The sequence below is a fragment of the Chelon labrosus genome, assembly GCF_963514085.1.
Source record: "Chelon labrosus genome assembly, chromosome: 9".
In the NCBI taxonomy this organism is placed as follows: Eukaryota; Metazoa; Chordata; class Actinopteri; order Mugiliformes; family Mugilidae; genus Chelon; species Chelon labrosus.
In genome coordinates, this window is record NC_140359.1 from 3322430 (window position 1) to 3343250 (window position 20821).

At 41.9% G+C, this 20821-nt stretch overlaps 1 protein-coding gene across 1 annotated transcript in view; it reads right to left on the minus strand.

Annotated features, from left to right (window-relative positions):
• Positions 1 to 2811: 2811 nt before the first annotated feature.
• Positions 2812 to 20821, minus strand: part of cacna1ba (calcium channel, voltage-dependent, N type, alpha 1B subunit, a) — a gene marked incomplete at its 3' end in the record, with an annotated part of 117421 nt that continues 99411 nt past the window's right edge. The window contains exons 40-49 of the mRNA XM_084551414.1: positions 18876 to 18981; positions 17166 to 17273; positions 15415 to 15527; positions 14674 to 14843; positions 13055 to 13187; positions 12499 to 12624; positions 7014 to 7052; positions 5452 to 5689; positions 3870 to 4087; positions 2812 to 3366 (exon numbers count right to left, since the gene is read on the minus strand). Of these exons, the coding sequence (XP_084407540.1) occupies positions 2812 to 3366; positions 3870 to 4087; positions 5452 to 5689; positions 7014 to 7052; positions 12499 to 12624; positions 13055 to 13187; positions 14674 to 14843; positions 15415 to 15527; positions 17166 to 17273; positions 18876 to 18981 (1806 nt within the window). The remainder of the gene's footprint in view (positions 3367 to 3869; positions 4088 to 5451; positions 5690 to 7013; positions 7053 to 12498; positions 12625 to 13054; positions 13188 to 14673; positions 14844 to 15414; positions 15528 to 17165; positions 17274 to 18875; positions 18982 to 20821) is intronic.

Below are 20821 nucleotides of genomic sequence, written 5' to 3' on the forward strand. Positions count from 1 at the left end.
ACTTAAAATATTAATCATGGTATGAGCCTCTAAATCCAGCCTGAAATCTTTTGTTAATTTAACCGAGACCTTCCAGTAAACGAGATCAGTATGTAGACCTTTTTTTGTAAGTATAAAGTCATTTTTAAAATGCCTACGATATGCAGAATATTAGTACAAACACATTTGTTCTGTGCATGTCACCTTCAGCAATTATTTTCTCTGTTAACGCATGTCATACGCAAACTGGGAAGTGGACCACAGCTAATAATGCTGTTCTAATGAGATTTGAGTTCTGTCTTTCGTCCTAAAAGAAAATCCCCTTTTTATTTATTTTTTACCTTTAATATCACGTTTAACATTTCACTACATAGTTTCCTGCTGTCAAACCCAACAGAACAGTTGCTCCTGAAATATTTTGGAATGACATTAGATCATTAAAAAAAAAATGGACAGACACATACACAGAGCCATGCTTGACTCAGATCCCTTTTTGCTACTCTGGGTGCTCCCTCAGAAAGTGCACATTCTTTCACCCCACTGTGACATCTTTATCAAAAATACAAATAAATAAAGAAATAATTAAAAGAAATTCTATAAGGTGGCTGCAGCAGGTGGCCAACCAGGTCTACTATCTAAACATGCACATTGTGTTATTGGCTTGAATGGCGTAAATGGAATGATATATTTATGCAGTGTTATGGTCGCATATGCTCAGTTAAATGCTCATGTAGCGTTTTTTTTTTGTTTTGTTTTTTACAATGCTGATCCTTGCTCCCCACACCCCACATGTGATTTCATGGATTAACAAAAACATCAAAAACAATCAAAGTTCATTAGGTCGTTTTCCCATTCCTGCCTTTTAAGCGTACTGTAGGTATTGACTCTCTGCGTGGAGATAAGGCTTTCTGTACAACGTGTTTTCCTGAAGCGCTACATAAAGAATGAAACAAAATAGTGTGGATGCATTAGAAAACAGTTGACATTGCATTTTTTTTTTTCTTCTTCTACAGTTTAGGGATAGGCACTTTATCTTAAAACATCGCAACAAAGTCTGTAAAAACATTAGACCTGAAACGATGGCAAACCGTAAGCAGTTCACGTAAAACACACCTCTGTTGTTTTTTTTTCATGTCATACAAAAAATGCACACAATGAAAAGAGAACATCTACAAAGACATTTTATAGAAAATCATCAGTCAGTCAGGCATTTTTCCACTGTCACGCTTCTTTCTTAAAGTTTGCAAGAAGCGTTAATCAGATGCAGAGATCGTCGCTGTCTAGGTGACAGCACGTCGTCCGTTCCACTGACACTGAGGGAATGTCATAAAGGATTAGGCATTATAATGGAATGGTAGAGTCCTAAACTAAAGAACAACACAGCTGTTTGTACAGTGTCGTATATTCTGAGGTTTTCCAACGTTTCAAACTATAGTTTCATTCGTGTGCGACCTGCTTTTTGTCCTGTTCCCACGACTTACACTGCACCACTTTTTGCTGAAACTGCCATGCTGACTCTCAAACACACATCTCGATTTTTGCTACAGCCAACTGTGTTGGGCTGTAATAAAATCAGATCAGCTCTATTTATCAAGTGTATATGGACACACATTCCAGGTATTTATTTTCTGCATTTAACCCATCCAAGTCAGCACTCATGGAGCAGCAGCCAGCTATGTTTGTGCGGGGTTGGGGATTTGCATGCTCGCTCAAAGCACCTTAGCCATGGACAGGGGAAGGGGAAAGTCTGTGGACCAAAGTTGTGTTTCGTGTAAAAATGCTGTTTGGGTTTCTGTAGCCATCTGACCCAAAAATAGTTTTTCCTGACACATGACAGGTTATAATACTTGAAAATGTTTAGAATGCTGTGTTAAAGCTGCACAAATAAATATCTGTGTATATAGAATGAGAAAAAAGTAGATGTAATCTAAAACACTAGAGGAAAGTAGCACTAAACCCTAAGCCTAGAGAGTATTTTAGCATCTTTCAGTTAAATATTTAGATTTGTTGACGCAGATGCATTGATTAAATCTCGGGGCTCCCATCAGCTTCTGATAAACTCACTGTGAGCAACCTGCTTAGCGGCACTGGCAGTTACAGGCTAGCTGGTGAATGTAGTGGGGCTTTAAGCAGCTACATGTGAAAAGCCAGCGACATGACTCTGAAGCAATGCTGCGCTGTGTCTGCTGGACGTGGAATTGGCTGACATATGTTTAAATAATGTGAAATTGCATGAAAAAACACAGAACTTGGCCAAAGTTTGCAACACCCACATCCCCTCGAAGAACATTGTTCCAAATATGGTAGCATGCAAAGCGCAAGAGCCGTAATGTTAATAAGATTGACTACTTGTTAAACACAAGCAATTGAACCCGCAGAGAAATATCAAAATACACTAGCATTTGTGATTACTTAAAAGGCTTTCCTGGAATATAGACTAGATTTATGAAAATAAGGACTTTTCCAAAGTCAGGAAGTTAGTCAAGAAGGAAATCGTTGTCTAGGTATTGTCTGAGCTTAAACTGTTGCTGTTTGAGGGTCAATATGGCGGTGTCAACAAAACACTAAATTCAAAGAAAAGACATCTGATATTGGCATTGTTTCAATATGCTACGTTATCTTTGATATACTTTTTTTTGTTCACATTCAAATATTACTTACTTTAAGCATTTTCCCTGTTCAGATGTTCTCCCTAAACTTAGCTCTCCAAGTTGGGATTAAAATACAGCATTAAACACACACAGTGACAATGTAAAATAAAGCCTTCAAAGAAGATGATAAAACTCATCACAATTCCTCATAACGTATTAAAAAGGTTGGTTTAAAGCCATGCTAGCACCATTCGTCCTCCTCTGCCTCCTGGTAATACCTGGGTGCCCTGACCCCGGAGCTTGGGCTGGTGCTGCCCCCGAAGCTGTAGTGGTACCCATTGGGCACACCAAGGTTCTGCTGCGGAGCGGGAGGCAGGGCTCCCATCATGCGAGGCAGTGCGGTCCGAGATGAGCACCCGGCACGGGGACTGGGAGACACTGACGCCGCATCCTGGAAGACATCTAGCTGGTCCCAGAGGCTGCCATAGGGGCTGCCCAGGGTCTCGCCATGGCCCCGGGCCAGAAAGGGCTCGGAGCTTATACGAGTGACGGGACAGGGGAAGTGGCGGGAGCCGCTGTGACGGAGGGCATTGTGCTCCGATAAGCCGCGGCTCAGCCGGCCGGGACTCAGAGAGGCCTGGCTGGACACAAAGTGAACAGGAGAGGAATTGGCAGTCTTGTAGGCCACACCGGGCCGCGGGGTGAGTGGGGTCTGGGGGAGCTGCCGGCGTCCACGGCTTGGCGTGCTAGAACTGGAGCTCAGTGCCACAGGGCTGCCTTTAACCCAACCACTGCCCTAGATGAAAATTGTACAAGCAATTTGAAACGGTTGAACGATGAGGAAAATATGACAAGACAGGAAAGGAAAAGTGAAGGAAACAGGGACAGAGGGAGGAGAAGAAAGGAAAGACACCAAAATGTGACATGTGATGACACAAAAGATGACAGAGAACAAACATAGAGAAGATAGGCCGAAAGAACAAGTACTAATGGAAAAGTGACGACAGACAAAATGAATGGAAAATGATGACAAGAGAAAGTGGAAAGAGAAGTGAAAGGCCATGAGAGGCTGCACTGAATGCAGACAGAGGAGAAAATAGTAGTAAGAGCATGCAGAGGGATCACAGTTACACCCGAGCACTGTCTTCTACAGTTATCTAAATGTGCAATAAGAAGATACAGATACGTCTGGAAGCAAACTTAAAACTCTAAAATTTAGTTTAATTTGCGACATATTAATTATGGAATTTCTTTCTACTGCCTTGTCTGATCCTATTCTACACGGTGCGGCCCTCCCACCTGCTTGTTGCTGGTTTCCTGCCCCTCGCTGGGGGAGGCGGCACAGCTGGCTGTGGCAGATTTGGTGTGGCAGTGTTCCCGGCTGCAGTAGCGGTCACAGGAGTAGTAGCGCTGCTTGTCCGCAGAGGAGTGGTGATGTTTCCGTTCATGGGAGCGTCCGCGGTCATGGGCACGCTCTCGAGCGGTGGGCGGGTCCGACACAGGCTCTCCTGGTGTACCTGTAGAGAAAGAAAATGTTGTTTTTTTCTGACGCGTGTCCTGACTATGGTTCATTAGAGCTGAAGATCTTAACTTGTCATGACAGCAAATAAACAGGTGCCGGTCATACATCGGGTCCTATTCAGCAGCTGCTGGAGTGCTTAATGGCCACATGTAGGCCAATTTACATGCAACACTGAGATACAGGTTGTGATATGCTCTCGATGGTATGGTGAGCAGTATCGTATTGTATCGCATCGTATCGTATCGTATCGTATCGTATCCCTGGGTAAGCATAAAAAAAAATAATGCATGGAATGGATGGGAGTGAAAACCTTGACTTGCTGGCGACATTAGAGGAAATGTAAGTAAGTCACCACGGTCACATTCTTTCTCTGGAAACCATGAAGACCTGTGCCAATGCCATGGCAATCCATCCTCGGTTATTAGGAAATATCAGTTTGAACAAAAGAGCCTGGTCTGAAAGCCTGGCTGTGCTCTTCAGAGGCTGAACCCTAAAACTTCTAATCTGCACAAACACAATGGGGCTTTACCCCTAAGGCTTCAACACCAGTAAACACTTAATACCTCAAATGAAAAAAAAGGTCAAAGAAGGTAAAACATCATCTAAACGTACTATGCAACTGCATCAAAGCCCACAAATCACACTGTTGTTCCTCAGCTCCACAAGCTGCTCCCAGTTGAGACAGCAAACTCTGCAGCAGCTTTCAGACATACTGTAACACCAAAGGCCTTTTAATCTCTCCTGCTGACATTTTTCTTTCTCCACGGCCTTGCCCTGCACACCCATAAATTAGTGGATCATTGGCTGGTCCTGTCAGTCTCTTTTATCTGAGTAATGGAGAGCATGTGTATGCTGCAGTCTCACAGGCAGATCCAAAGGGAGAACTGCTGATCTCTATCATGGCTGAGATCCTGCAGAGTGGACATTATTCATGCTTTTAAGGTACCCTATGGTGCATCTTCCTACAAAAAACAATGTATGCAATCACAGAAAACAATCCCTCTCAATCATCACTTGCACTAAATTGTGTTATGGCGTATTCTTCTGTAGAGACATCGTACTCCTTCTGGATTTACAGCATTGTGTACTGTTCTTTATTTTGTGCCCAAGTACAAAGTAGGGCAATGGTGTGAATGATTTTTTTTTCTTTCTTCTAATAAGCTATGTTTCTTTGGATTTGGTTGGATGCCATCTACATAATATAATAATAGACTGTACCTCCTTGAGGGCTCAATACAGAAAAGGGCAACTTTTTAAGGTCTTAAAAAGTCCAGTGTTCAACAAATGTGACGTGATGACATAGGGTGAGTAGGGTTTGTATACTGGTCTATCCTAGTGTGTGTTAAAGTGCTGACTGACCAGAGCTGGGGGGCTCACCGCCCAGAGGTGTATCCAAAGACCTCTGCCTCTTTTCTCTGTCTTTGTCTCTGTCTCTTTCTCTGTCCCTGCGGTGGTGACAGCGGTGGTGGTGGCGGTGGTGATGGGGTCGGTCCTGGCTCGGTTTTTCCAGGGTGTAGTCCCTCAGGTTGACCTCCTGGGGCTGCTGTGGGGCCACAGTGGTTGCTGAGCGCCTCATAGGGCTGGCATCAGGGACAGACTTAGGGAGGAGGCAGAGAGAGGGTAGGCTTACTGAGAATAACGTCACGGACAAGTAGTTTTCCATTAACCCCGGCTTCGTAGAAGGACTATACCTGATTTTTAAATGTGCACAATAGTGTTTTGTGCGTACTCTGGCAAAAGGGAAGTGTGTTAGAGCAGAAACTGAAAGAACGTGTATCATGTTTTAGTATCATTAACTTTCACAACATGGAACAGCAATGAGAGAGGAGAAGAGATGAAGCTTTGTCAGATCCTTCATGGGCTATTACACCACCTGGATTTAACTAAGCAAATAAGTACAAGCCTCCTATTGGATAATTACTGCATGGGTGATTATCTTTCAGCTGGCAACAAGCTATTTAACCCCAACTGATGCAGTGAGTAGCTTCTCATTTCCTAAACAACCATGTCTAAAGACACATCCCGTAGTTGTGGAAAAATGTTTGTCTGTTTGAGAAGGGTCACATCATTGGCATGCATCAAGCAGAGAAAACATCTAAGGAGATTGAAGAAACTACTAAAATTGGGTTAAGAACTGTCCTACGCATTATTGAAAACTGGAAGGATAGCGGGGAACCAGTGCATCATGGTAAGAAGAGAGGCAGGCTATTCTACAAATACATACATACTATGCCACTTAAGTGTTTCAGTGCCCTTCAGAATCTTCATTTTCACATAATTATGACTCAAAACATCAAGCTTCTTGTTTTTGGATTGATCTTGGTAACCTAATTGGAGGGTAACAGTCATCTCAAATCTCCATTTGTTGAGCAACAACTATTTTGTGGAGGTCCTCAGAAAGCTCCATTGTGAAAAGCTCCATTAAGATCAGACTTTGGCAAATCCCTATTGGAAGCACTTTTAAACAAATTGACTCTGATTTGAGCTTGAACTTGTAATCCTAGAGGTGCACTTACGTTTGCAAATCACATATATGTAATATTAACTCATTTTCCTGAATAAAGAAATACACAAGTATAATACTTCTGATTCATGTGATTGGTTGGGTACTCCTGTGTGAAAATCTGCTGATGTTTTTAGTTATTTTTATGCAGAAATTGAGCGAATTCTGAAAACCGCAAAAAGTTTTAAGTGGCAACGAGTAACACAAATTCGTTTTTAGGGAAATCAGATCCAGGATAACACTGCATCTATATCTGCATCTGTATGGGTATATTAACCCATGTGAATCCAAGGGATTAGTGTCTTCGTTCACAATACTGGTGAGTTGCCACAGCTGAACCGGATAAATCCTCACAATATCAAACCACAAAAAAAGGATAAGTAGGATAGGATAGGATAGATATGATGTGAGTACATACAGCTAGATGGATCCCTGGAGACTGGCGTGAGTTGCTCCACTGTGATGCAGGGCAAGAAGGGAGACAGCAGAGAAAGAGATTAAAATCATTAAGCAAGATCCGCAAATGCGAGAGTATCCGATGATGAAAAACAGTACAGTCATTTTGAAACAAGGCAAGAGGCAACCATGGAGGCTGGAACTGTCCAAGGCACAGTGGAGTGTTCCATTAATTCCTGGTGATGGACACATCATTGAACATTATAATGCTTACACCATGGTCATGTGCCAAAGAAAAAATAATAATAATTATACATTTACCAATAAAAACCCAAAGCTTTTTGTTTCCCTGATTAGAGGGTTTCACTAATACCTTGAAGAATCATTACTGCCATGGTTTGGTGATTAGGTTTTCTTGGGGTTCTGTTTCTTGTTTTATATTGTTATGTTCTTGGTTTTTTACTGTCATGGTTCTGTGTTAAGTTTTCCTGTATTCAGCTTCCTGATTTATTTTGTTAAGTTCTTGGTTTCCTCTCTTGTCTTACTGCCTGTGTTTTCCCCTTTGATTCATTGACTTCTCCTATGTTCGCCGCCTTTTGTTTCATCAAGTATGGAATTCCTGCCGTCTCTGCTTTTTGTTTCGTCTTGCTTTTTTTCATTAAATACCCTTTTCGCTAACGCCTGCCTCAGCAGCTCTGTCCTGCATTTGGGTCTTGCCCCCATTATCCCGCAAACCCCCTTGACAATTACCATCCCATTCATTTTGTAATCCAATAAAAACAACACTTTTCAGAAAAACTGATGAACCTTACGTATGACTTGGCAACAGATTTTTCTAATCCACTCAGCTCATAGAACTATCACGGTATCCGAAAGCTAATATTATGCTAGCAAGATTTAAAGCCATCAACGATGTGTATATTTGACAATGACTAAATATACTGTTGGCGGTATAGTTAACCACAAAAGTTCGAATTTGCACAAAGTCATTGTCTCCAAATTAAGATTTCCATGAACAAATGAAAGGCCATGTGTATTTCTGCCTGCATCTTGAAGTAGCAAGTTGAATAGCAAGTTGAGAAGGGCATTGGTCCACTTATTACAGTTGCAATCTTTTAGTATTTAGAGGACAAGGAACTGAAAGACTACACAAAGTCAATCAATGAGTCTATCCCCGAGACAACTGTCTTGCTAATGTTGAGGTGTCAATCGAGGCAGATGTTTGTGGGCCAGACTGCATATCCTGCAGCAGATTGTAGCTAGTTAGTACGTTAAAAAATAAACTGAGCCACAGTAGGATGCCAAAGTGTCCTTGAGCAAGACACCATTTCTTCAACACCCATGAAGGGTTACTGAAGTACCAGCAGGTTTAAACCTGTGTGTGTTGCTTACAATTGCTGTGTTGCCCTTTCGGAACATTATTTTGAGCAGTGTTAGGTTTTTTTTTGGTGTAATTAAATAATTCCGTTAATATAGTTGATCCTTTATCGTTGCCATGTTTGCTGCTTCTTTCAGCACATCCTGCACTCTGTGACTTTAAGAACACATCAGCCGCAGTCTCTTCTCGTCTTGCCTGCCAGGCTTGTTATCTGGAGAGGGGCCCACAAGAGCACACTCTGCAAATTAAAATGGGGCTCTGCTTGTGCTGTATTAAAAGGTGGTGAATCTGCAAGAGGATCCAGTGTTCCATTTTATCTGGTTTAACTGAGTGTCAGTCTCGCTTTGTGCTGCGGTTTTCCCATGTCACTTAAGCACAAAGAAGGACCTTAAAGTGGAAACCGGTTCTTAACAGATGTCACCTCCAGATTCTAGCAAAGCTAGACTTGAACTAAGGAAGAGAAAAGCAATCTAGCACGATTAAAAGATAAAGTGCTGCAGCTGAAGACTAGAGACCAAATAGTACAGACTGCACCAAATACTCCAGGAGTGGCAGGCAGTTTCCAAAAGGCAAGCAGTAATTGAATTGGCTAAAGGATTTCCTGCCCTATTTTCCAAAAGGTGAGAAAAATAAGATAGCAAGGCAACGAGGCAACCTTCCGCCCTGTTTCTCACATCCTTTCATTAATCCCCCATTTCAGATTCTCTCTCTTCCACAGTAACCTAATTACAGTATTCCTCTCCCTGTGAATCTTGGGCCCAGAGCCATTTGGAGCAGCTATCATCGTTTCAGTTGGCAGCAGGAGAAAAATAAACTGGACAAACAACTGGCGGTCGACCAGTGTCTAATCAGATTACTGTAGGCTTCTCCTCTGCTGTGAAAGCAGGATCAACAACAGCTCTTCCCACTGCGCTGTGAGAGGAATGCATTTTAAATGTATAAATCAATCAACGTCAAAATCACTCAGGAAATGAGGTGCTTCTTATAATTCTTAGGTCCTAGGGAAAGATTCAGTTTGAGCTTTACTGAGTCATCCATACTTTCTTAAGAGAAATGTTATGTGACATTTTACGACACAACATGTTGACCTGTGTTAAATGTTTGATTGTCTTTCATGTTAAGGGACACAGCGGGATGTCTGTACTTGTAAATTAAGGTCAGAAGTATACAATGTCTATAAAAAGTATTCCCTCCTTTAATGTTTCACCTTTTTGTTGCTTTTATACATGGAATCACGGCCAATATAATTTGGCTGTTTTTAAAGAAGAAAAAAATCTAAAGATTTTTACAAGATAATGTAAATTAATTAAAAATGTCTAAGTTAAAGTAAATGATTGCTTTAATATTCACTTTTCTGCATTCATGTTCCCATCTACCTTTAAAAGACGTCCAGGGCCTGCTCCTGAGAAGCATCCCCAGAACATGATGCTGCCACCACCATGCTTCACGGTAGAGATGGTGTGTTTGTGGTGATGTGCAGTGTTTGGTGTTCATCAAACGTAGCATCTAGTCTGATAATCAAAAAGCTAAATTTTTGTCTCATCAGACCAAAGAACCTCATTACCATTGACCATGGAGTCTCCCACATGTTTTTGAGCAAATTCTAGGCGAGATTTCATATGAGCTTGAGATTTCAAGTGGCTTCCTCTTTGCCACTCTACCATACAGCTTTGACTGGTGAAGAACCCGGGCAACAGTTGGTGGCCTTGGTGGCCTACCTCACCTCCTCCCTTATGAGGACAGCCAGTTCTAGGCAGATTTAAACAAGTGCCATACTCCTTCAATGTCTTGATGATGGATTTAACTGAACTCTGTGGGATGTCCAGCGAGTTGGAAATCTTTTTGTGGCCAACTCCTGACTTTTCGATGATCTTTTCTCTGAGTTTCTTGAAGTGTTCTTTTGTCTTCATATTTTAATAGTAGTAGGAATGCTGATGAACGAGAGACTGGACCTCCCGTAAGCAGGGATTTATATACTACAATTACTTGACACACCTCAACTGCACTCAGGTTATCCCCATTTCACTACTTGTGACAACAATGGCATCCACTAGTTGGACCTCTGTTAAAATTAGGTCAGTTGCGTTGAAGGGGGTGAATAATTATGCAAACACTATTTTACACTATATATTTTTAATTAATTTAGTAAAAAAAAAAACAATTTTCACTTTGATATGAGAGAAGACTTTTTTGCAAATATTTGTCAATATTTGTCAGTAAAGCCAAATTATACTGACCATGATTTCATGTATAAACAGTAACAAATGGGGGAAACTTCCAAGGTGGGTGAATACTTTTCATAGGCATTGTAGGATTTTAAACACCTCAGACCTTTATTTATAATTCTGTTTCTTTGACAGAAATAATTATTATCAAATAATCAAATGAGCTAAAAGACCATTCCGGGGTCTCTGATCCCCTATCTGGCCTGTTTGGTAAATTCTTTGGAAAATGGGGCAACTTAGTAGCTAGTGTAACCACGTCATTAGCCATTGCATTCGTAGTGTTTGCTCTGTGTGGTTGTTGTTGTATTCCCTGTATTAGGGCTCTCATCGTGCGACTATCGAGTCAAAGGGAGCGCCTCCAGCCTATCAGATGAACCTCTCTGAGAATGTATCCCTGCTCGATCCGAGCAAGTACACCAAGAACCAGGAGAGGCCGTTCCATTATCAAGATGAAGGATCTGTCGATGATGAGCCTGATTTGAATGATATAGTATGAGTTGGGGTCTACAATAACTGATTTCACGATGTTAGAATAGCATTTTACTCTGCTGCTTGCTTTTCTGCTTAAGGGTTGAGTTATATACATATATTTTTATATATACATAGACAGTGTTTGTTGATTTTCCAGAATGTTACACACACAACCTGAACCTACCGGAGAGATGGCAACGTGTTTGGGGGAGCACGTTTACGTGACCGCTGGAAGGAGGCCCAGGTTACACATATAGGTTACGTTGCACCCATACACCCGTTTTATAAGGGGTTTTTATGATTTTATATGACAGGACACATTAAGGGGTGGCTTGCCCTTAAGGCACGCCAACAGGGGGATTTGTTGGATATTAAAGAGTTATGTGAGGACAAAAACAGAAAGAAGTGCTCTTCTTCTATCATACCAGATACGGGGTTGTTTACTGCTTTGCTGCAGCCTTGCTCACTAGATAGGATGCACCACACTCTAATATTTCACCTTGTAGAAACCAGTTAGAGCCGGCCACACATTGCAAACTACTGATACACAAAAGGCCGCGCTCCTCCTATTGTCCTCGGGTGGAGCCCAGATAGAATAAATCTTCTGTGCACACATAGTTGTGGGCTTGTCCTTTTCTACCCATAAGGTGGTTAAGCTGAAGTCTCAGCGCTGACTCTGTACCTATTCTCTGCGTGCTAAATAAACTGTCAATTGGAGAGAAGTTGTCGGGTGGTCTATTCATAGTCGAACTAACCTTTCCAATAGGTATAAAGAATCTGGGCTGAAGGAGAGGGAAAAATCCCTCCTTCGACACATTTTTTTACATAGCTGTTTGATCAACTTTTGTTTTCCCTGTCAAAGCCCATACACTATGCCGTTAATACAAGTTCAAGTCTAAATTTGATCATAACTAGCTACAAAGTACCATCTATAATATTTTTCTGTCCTTACCAGTCTATTTTAAGTGTCTTTTAGATGACTAATGGCCTTGTTTTTGTTCAGGAGTGATAGCGGCATGTAATGAGGGTCAATATGTTGCTTTACTGCAGAACACTGTGAAATGAGCACTGTGTGGACAGCCTATGTCAAAGAGGCACCACATTTAAGCAAAATCTAGACCAAAATGTGTTCAGCCTTTGTTTCTGTGAAGGCTGTCAGTCAGCCAGGTCATGGTACATCCAAAAATTAAGCTGAAACAAAGGCGGCTGGACGTGCAGGGTTTCTTGGAGACGTTTCACCATTCATCCAGGTAGCTTCTTCTGTTCTGAGAGTGGTGGGGAGTTGGGGTTTAAATCGAATGCTGGAAATGTCTCACCACTGAAATGTCTTCAAGGGTCCCCACATGTGCAGTCGCCCTTATTTCAGCTTGACATAATATCGAAAGGACTAATACTCTAAGCAAATCTAAATCAGGCTGAAGATGAGCTGTTACCTGCAGCTCAGCGTTGAGTCGAGGCATGGAAGCCGCCCTGCCCTGGCTCTCCAGGCCTGAGCCTGCGCCAGGGGCAGGGATTGTACTGCTAACGCTGGTCTCCATCTTAATCATCTCCACTGACTCCTGGACACACGCACACAGAAACAAGGCTAGTAGCATTGTTTGGAGTTGGTTTGATGCAGACTATCTTTAATTAACACTCAGCAGAGGTCAGAAAACTTGGAAAGAGGGAACAGGATAATATTATTTTAATTTTCTCACAAACAAAATTCACAGTGAATGCCTGCACATAAACACAACTGTACACACAACACATTTTCAGATTAAAGTCAGTTAATACTGTATAGGAATAGCAACCATGGATAACAAAAGCCATGCGAAAACTACTGTAAAAGCTTTTCATTTCATGTACTATAAAACTATATAATGGAGTACTGCTCTCACTGTATGCTGTGTAGTGTTGTTTTCATCTATTCCTAAATGTGTACTTTATCTTAGAACAAAATGTTTTTTTAGACATCTACACTATTTTATACTTTAGGGTCCACAATACCTGAATTACAGCAGTGTCAGGCGTGTCTTCTGAAGGTCCCCTGGACATTCTCTTAGCCTTAGCCCGGGGTGGTTCCTTGGGTTTGTCCATCACCCAGGAAGATGACGGCTTGATGCTGTGATCATTCCCTGGCCTGCGTGTTATATCAGTCACACTCAGAGTGAATTTTGGAGGTCAGAGGTTTACACTGAAACTCGGCACATTTCCAATAACAAAATAACACTGATATGAATTTATCTCGATTTTGTCAGCACAGTTTGGTAGTTTAGTTGTGTAGGCTGTACAGCTATTGCACGGTAACATCGATCTGAATTATTTCCTGGTCAAAATAACGATTTTAACCTCTTCACCAGATGTAGACAGTTGTACAAACTTTTGGTCACCTAGATTATAGGACGTCTGCAGGTGCTGGGCCAAAGGCTAATGGACTTGCAGTTTTCTTAAAATTGTGTCACTTCTCAAGTCTGATTTTGCTCCTTTCATTCTTTCCTTTCCAGGCAGTTTAACACACAGCAGACACTGGCCATGCTGCATCATCTGAAATGAAGTCCTGGCATAAGTTCAGTCAGGAAGTCTGAATCTTTCTGCGCATGCCTTTGAAGTCAAGCACAGTTCCACAACATCTCTAAGATCCACAGACTCCTGGCTGCCTTCATCACACAATCTGACACTTTCTTACACCCGTTCTCAGTGTTCTCTCTTTCTGCTGTCACTCAGCTGTCATTTCACTTCCGTGGAGCGTCACGACCCACCTTCACCCCATCACCACCTAAGATGTGAATGATGGTTCATTTCACTCAAAACTCCCAGATCAGAAGTGTCCTTCTCACGAAGATGCCACATTTTCAGGAAATGTTTCCTCATCACCACCACCTGTATTTAGACTCCTGGCGGATTTTCGAGATTTTGGGTGCTTTAGCCTCGCCTGATTGAAATGTATCAACTGATGCCCATAACAAATGACAAAGGGGGCAAATGGAAGAAGCATGAAGAACACTCAAAGACGTTCCTACTTAAACCCCAATTCTCCGCCCAAGAAGAAGAAGTTACTTGAATAAAATGTCTTCAAGAAACTGTACAAGACAGCTAGCTTTATGGATACAACCTGACCTAACTGAAAACCTTCACAGGCATACTTCACTGCTATAATCATATCAGCAGAAGCAGAACTCTACCTTAACTACTAAATTATAATGTGGGGACAATACTCATCCATTCTATCATGTCTTCACATTACTACCCCTTGGAAGGTGATACAGGGCCCTCCAGTGCTGCACCACAAGACTGTGAAACAGCTTTTACCCCTCAGCTGTCCCAAGAACTCAATTCTCGGCCCCCTATCCCACTGCCCCCACCTCCACCATCTAAATAGCTTCTGGACTCACTGCAATGCACTTTAATACCTTCATGCACTTAAATAAAGCTTCTATATATACCAAATTGATTGTATTGTACTTATGTGAGGATGTATGTGTGTGAGGTAAAGTATCTTCCGGGAGAGCAGTTTTAAAATCTAAACATACGGAGACTGAAAATAAACTGAAATTGTACTGCTAAATCCTGAACTACAACTCTCGTCTTGATGTGGTACATTATCATTCCTGAAGTGTTGAACTTACAGCGTGCCTCCATTGTTGAGGGAGTTAGAGCTAGGCCTGGTCTGTGGCTGAGATTTAGGCGGGGGCTGGAGAATGCTGGGAGGGTCCGCACTGTTTTCCATCACAGGCAGATCTTTCTCCTGCATTGGAGTCAGAGGCAGCAATGGCTTAAAGAGAGGCCCGACCTTGTACTGTGGAGGAGAGACGGATGGCAACATGCTGAGGACATTCAGAGGCAGCAGGCAGAATATTGTCGGACCCAGGTCTGACAGCTGGGGGCTCAGGGCCACCCAGGTGTGGAGACTTGGGGCAGAATATTCTTTTCTCGCAGTCATGCTAGTGTTTAGAACATGTGTGCATTTCTGTGATCGTTTCATGGGTTTGGAAACAAACATGCACCCGTAGTACAGATGTGTAAAGTTGCTAGTAACTACCAATGATAGCAGCCAAATGCAGGTTCATGTCTGACTATGGCTGGCAATTTTATTTTTAATACAACAAGATGCTGATTCTTGGGTGCTTTTATGTTCAAAATCTTAAAATAGGAAAGCATTTAATAGCCTTTGTAACTCAGTGAGCGACTAGTGGCTACAAAAGCATCTTGTGTGCATGTTTGTATGCATGCAGGCATACAAATTGTGTTTCTCTGTGTGCAAGCATAATGCATGTGGTCACATGCATGCAAATTTAGACTACTGCATCCATTGTGTGTTTGGGTGCATGTGTTTTGTGTGCAGGCCGAGTGTGGTGTGGATGCTGTACCGGGAGGCCTGGCACGCTCTGCTGCTGCAGCTGCTGCCGCCTCGCTCGACTCTGCTTGAAGTAGTCGAAGATCATCAGGGCCGCATAAACCTTCCCTACCGTCAGCTCATTGGCTGAAGTGAGGAGAAAAGAAATGATGTGAGGCGGGAGCGCGCGCACACACGTACAGAATAACACAAAATAAATAAATAAATAAATAAAATGGAAGGAGTGGAGAGGAAATTCTGCTGACTCATTACTGTTGCCCCAATCCGTCTCCGTTTGCCTGCTCATCTCTCTAATGGTTTGAAGAAAAAGAACTTCTCATAGTGAGTGATTTGATAAACTCCCGGTAAATAATTAAAATAGATTTTTAAGGTAAACAAAACAAGTACCGTAGCTGAACTGACTGGGAGTGCCTTTGTGTTATTGCAGTATGCATTTAGCACTTTTTATCATTAGGTGGCAGCAAACGCAAAGCTCACAGCTGCACAGGAAGTCGTGTGTTTTGCACACTTGTGGATGGTCACATGTACACAGGTACTCACACTGAGACATTCTATTCACATGGGACTATATTTCATTCATTCATTGATTGAGTCCTTTATGTCATGATATTGTGTTTTATTGCCTTTATTGTGATCCTGTCTGATTTGATTTTGTGCTTCCTGTTTCTGAAAGTTTCTTCATTGGAGGTTTGTTTCCTGCTTCCTTTGATTGTTGGATTGTTTTTTTCCTTGTATGCCCCACCCTCATTCATTTCACCTGTGTTTTATCACGGCCTATGCCCATGTGTATATACAGTCTTGCCCTTCCCTTTGTCTCTTGTCCAGTTGTCTGTGGATTTACCCCTGTGCTGTTACCCCTGTCGATGTTTCCTAGAGTTTCACTTCAGTTCTTCGTACTTCCCTGTGTTCCGAGTTCTTTTCTAGCTTTTGCTGCTGGGTACCCTGCCTTCTCTGCAGGCAAAACATGCCAGGTTGTCCATGGATTCTTGATGTTGATGCTAAACTGGCTCAGCAGAAATTGAGATTCATGAGACCAGACTGCATTTTTCCATCTTCAACTGTCCAGATTTTGTGAGTTAGAACCTGCTGCTGCTCTGGATGCATGTTCCCTCGGCCGACAGGCGTGGAATTTGATGTGGTGTTTTGCTGAAGTAGCCCATCTGCCTCAAGTTTCAAATCATTTATGCATTCCGAGATGCCACGAACAAAGCCTTCACATTCACAGAGGTGCTGCTCACTGTTATTTTGTGCATCATTCTGAGCTTGTTGTGATGAAAATCCAGGAGCTCAGGAGGTACAGAAATACTTAAAGCAGCCTGTCTGCCACCAACAATTAAACCAAAGTGTATTTTTTTTTTCATCATTCTGATTTTTTTTGTGAGCATTAACTGAAGCTCCTGACCTTTATTTGCAGGATTCAGAATACATCATTGATCCTTCAAGGAAATTGTTCCGTTGCAGTTGCTCCCATAAAGTGACAGTTGTAGGGAGATTGATTGTTTTAATAAGCGGGTGCACAGATGTTTGTAATAATGTTCCGGTCCTGTACGTCAGTGGCTGTGATTTTATGAGGAAAAAGCATGTATGCGTACATTTTTCCTTCCATTTTCAATCACTGAAGAAAAGACATTTGAAGCTGTAAACACACTGACATAAATAAAGTGTCAACATACATCTCATTATGATTTTTTAGAATACAGGGTTTTGTAGGTGATTGTGTAAACAGAGCTCGGCAAGAAAGTTCAAAATGCTGATGGCGCTTACGTTTATGTGGCGTGACCAACAGGTTCATGGTCTTTTGAGAGAGGCTGGGCCACACTGTGGACAACTCCTTCTTTAACTCAGCATCAGATAATCGCTGGGCTACCATTCCTACATATCCAGAGAGACAGAAAGAGAGAAAGTTAGATTGAACCACCTTCATTAGAACACATAGGTCAACTGCCAATCGCAGCACAATATAAAGTACAGGCTTTACATTTTATATAAAAAAAATTAAATAAAAAAAAAAAGTAAAACAACATACAGCAAGTAAAGCTGGACATGAGCTATTCAGAGACGACGCAGAGTAATCCCCATTAAATGTGCAGATAGATGCTGTGAAGTCAGGAGAGAGAACTCCGACGCTCACGGAGCCGTCTAATGAGTCCAAATGAGACCTGCCTCTTTTTCAGGTTGAGAAATCTGACTAGCAGCTGCCTCTTCGAACGCATCTGTTGCTATGGTTGGGACCTGTTCGGCTGCTAAACGTAGTTCCACTTAACATCACAGTGGGTTGAGATGACTTTTGGGAACGTGAAGACGTCTATCATTTGCTTTTATGGTGGCAGCTAATTGTTTTTAAAACTGCACAAACTGGCTTCATTTGGTAAAAAAGTGATGACTGCGTTCATGTAGACTAACCCCTGTGTCTCTCACATGTCATTACAAACGTGTCGATGTGAGAGGACGAGAGCATTTAAACATCAAACAAAGAAGAGTACAAGATCTAGCTGATGCATGTTACATACTTAAGAGACTGAAAATGAATAACAAAAGAATTATTTAATGTTTAGTGCTCAAAAAGTTACTGTTAGAAGAATAAACGAAGGATATCAAAAACATCAGGCCGGAGACGCAAGAAGATTTGTAGCTAGTCACTAGAGGGTGACTCTGTTGTCCTCCTCACCCTTTCTCTTGCTCTATTCCATCTGTCTCTTCAAAATATAGAGGGTTACCGGTGTAACCAGAGCCTAGAACGTCAACTGGCGTCCAAAGAGATGGTCGACAAGCAAATTGCTGTGGACGCTCCCATACCAGGAGTAGCCTGATGAAGGCCACGTGCTGAAACGTGTCGGTCTAATAAAGTTGCTCCATTTACTACAAGTGCTGCTGAAGTCTTGACCTTTCTACAATTTATTTTCCTACTCCATGCACCTTTGTAGCAGGGGAAGTCGTGCTAGAGATACAATTTTTTCGACTTACCACCCAGCGGAACTGTTTACAGTGTTGGCAGTGATACTGATGTAGATATGAATGGTTTTGGTTGGTTTGCTGCGTTGCACCATTCAATCTGTTGTCTAAAAAATATATTATAGCTCTTTATACATTTCTCAGCTCACCTGGTAGTAGCTACTTCATAGTGGAGTCGCAATGCACAAAATGGGTTTCCATACATAATGCTACAACCAAACTGAGGGATGAGAATTGAAAATTGTTGAATTTAGATTTTTGTCGGCATATCTTAGCTAGGAACCTGCGCTTTAATACCGTAATTTAGGCAGATTAAACCTCTCTCTGATTGGGTTAAAAATGTTTGACCCCTCAAATATTTGCATCTGCCCTTCTTTGTCATGTATGTCAATTGTGAAGCATTCAATTATATTTCATGTCAGCTATTATTGATAAAGCGTCACAGTGTAAATTTTTTCTTGAGATTGGAAACCAGAGAAGGAATTTTCATAACGTTAATGATGTGTTCTGTGTCTCTCTGACCTGAGGCCAGTTTGATCTCCAGGGCGGTGCGAATCAAGGCCATCAAGGTGGAGGTGAAGTGAACCGTGTTGTCATCAGCGATGGGCATGTTCATTTTGACGAGGCGCTGCGGAGAGGGTTGGGTGACAGACGGGCGTTAGATAGCAGAGCGAGTGGTAGCAAAGCACCTGATCAGAAAATACAATCCACCCAGAGAAATCAATCTGTGTGCTGCTGTGATCCAGCTTCCTCCATGGATCCACTTCCTTTGCTAAATTTGCCTTTAAAAATGTGCTTGTTTGGCCGCATTCATAGAAAGTTACAAAGATTCTGTTCAGCACACAAAAAGCCTTCTCTACAAGTACGTACAGAGAAGACAAACTAGACATTCACATTCACTGCTACTGGCTACAGTATGCACTACGCTGCAAGTCAAAGTGCACTGGTGCAAGACTGACATTGACCGAAAAAAAGGTGAGAGAAGGCATGTAACGCATAACCATGAAGGTGCCTTGACAGTTGCAGGAGCTCGACTCTGTGGTTGCCATCCTAGCAATCATCAGCTATCAGTTGAAGAGGCTGAGTATGCTCTACATGTACAGTGGCAGCTAGCAATAAAGAGTGTCCGTTCCACCAAGCTTTGCAGTCTTAGCGGGAAGACTTGGTTCATATCGGACAAATGCTACCACCAGATGCATACAGAATGCTGAGGGACTGTCGCTGTAAGAGTTGAGCTCCCCTGAACACAAAAAGCATTCGACTACATGTGCTATCAGTGCCAGTGCAGAAAGTAAGAGAGACCAGAGTCAAAATGAGACGTGGATGAAGAGCTGAGGGGCCAACACAAACACACACCCACACAGTGTATACAACCACACAGTTTTGAACATGGTCACACATTCACCAAGCACACGTACGAATACACACAACCACAGGCTAAGCAATCAATTACAAGGAACACTATAAAGAAGCCTAGACATTTCAATTGACAAGCAGCTATTTTACACAGAATGCTTGTCTAAAAAGTCATGGTGAATGAGATCTTATATTTTAACTGAAAAAAACCCTAACCCTAGGTCTTATTTTTAAAAGATTTTACAATCTAACAGACCTCATGAAATTTATACCAGCCCATTTACAGTTTCCACACGGTATCATGAGGTGATCGGTATCTGGATTTGTCATCTCCTTTGGGTTTTGATCGCAGGGTTTTGCATTTACAGCGGATAAATGATACATCTGATTTAGGCGTACATGTTCTGGGACTTTAACTTATGACACTATCCTGGAGCACTCTTGAGTCTAACCTAAAAACAGATGGGTCTTTTAGATTTCACCCCGTTATAGGTTTTACAGTTAATCTCAGGAGGTCAAGGAGATTGTTTGCCCCATTAATGTCTTGGAAGACTTGCGATACCATTATTCGACTAGGTTTTGTTAGTGAAAGTGATTGCAGGTGTCCAGTTGTTATTCTAAACACTCACGTCATATGAGTTAAAACTAAACCCGGTGGGCGTCGTCTATTCATTGCTCCGAGGCTGTAAGTCTATAACTGAACATATGAAAGTACTTCATGCTTGACATGGTACTTACATGGGTGCTCAGAAATGCACCCACCAAGTGTGAAGTACACTGGGTGAATGTTTTTGAAGAAAAGAGAAGAACACACATACTCTATGTGTTTATAGACAAGTGAGGCATTTTGACAGAGACAGTTAGAACTATGTTTTTTAGCATTGTACACGAGAGAAGTAACAATGTTTTGTGAGAAACATGTGAAAGTGTATGATTGTTCTTTTAAAAATGTGCTTCTTGATTCTTTGACTGTTTTTTTCCCCATCAAAGCTGCCATAGTTTGCTTGATTGCTATTTCACCATCCTCTTGTGTCCTGTTTGTTAGTTTAATCTCTCTCTCTTTTTTTTAGTTCTTAATGTCTTTTCTGTAAAGATCACAAGTAAACCTCAGC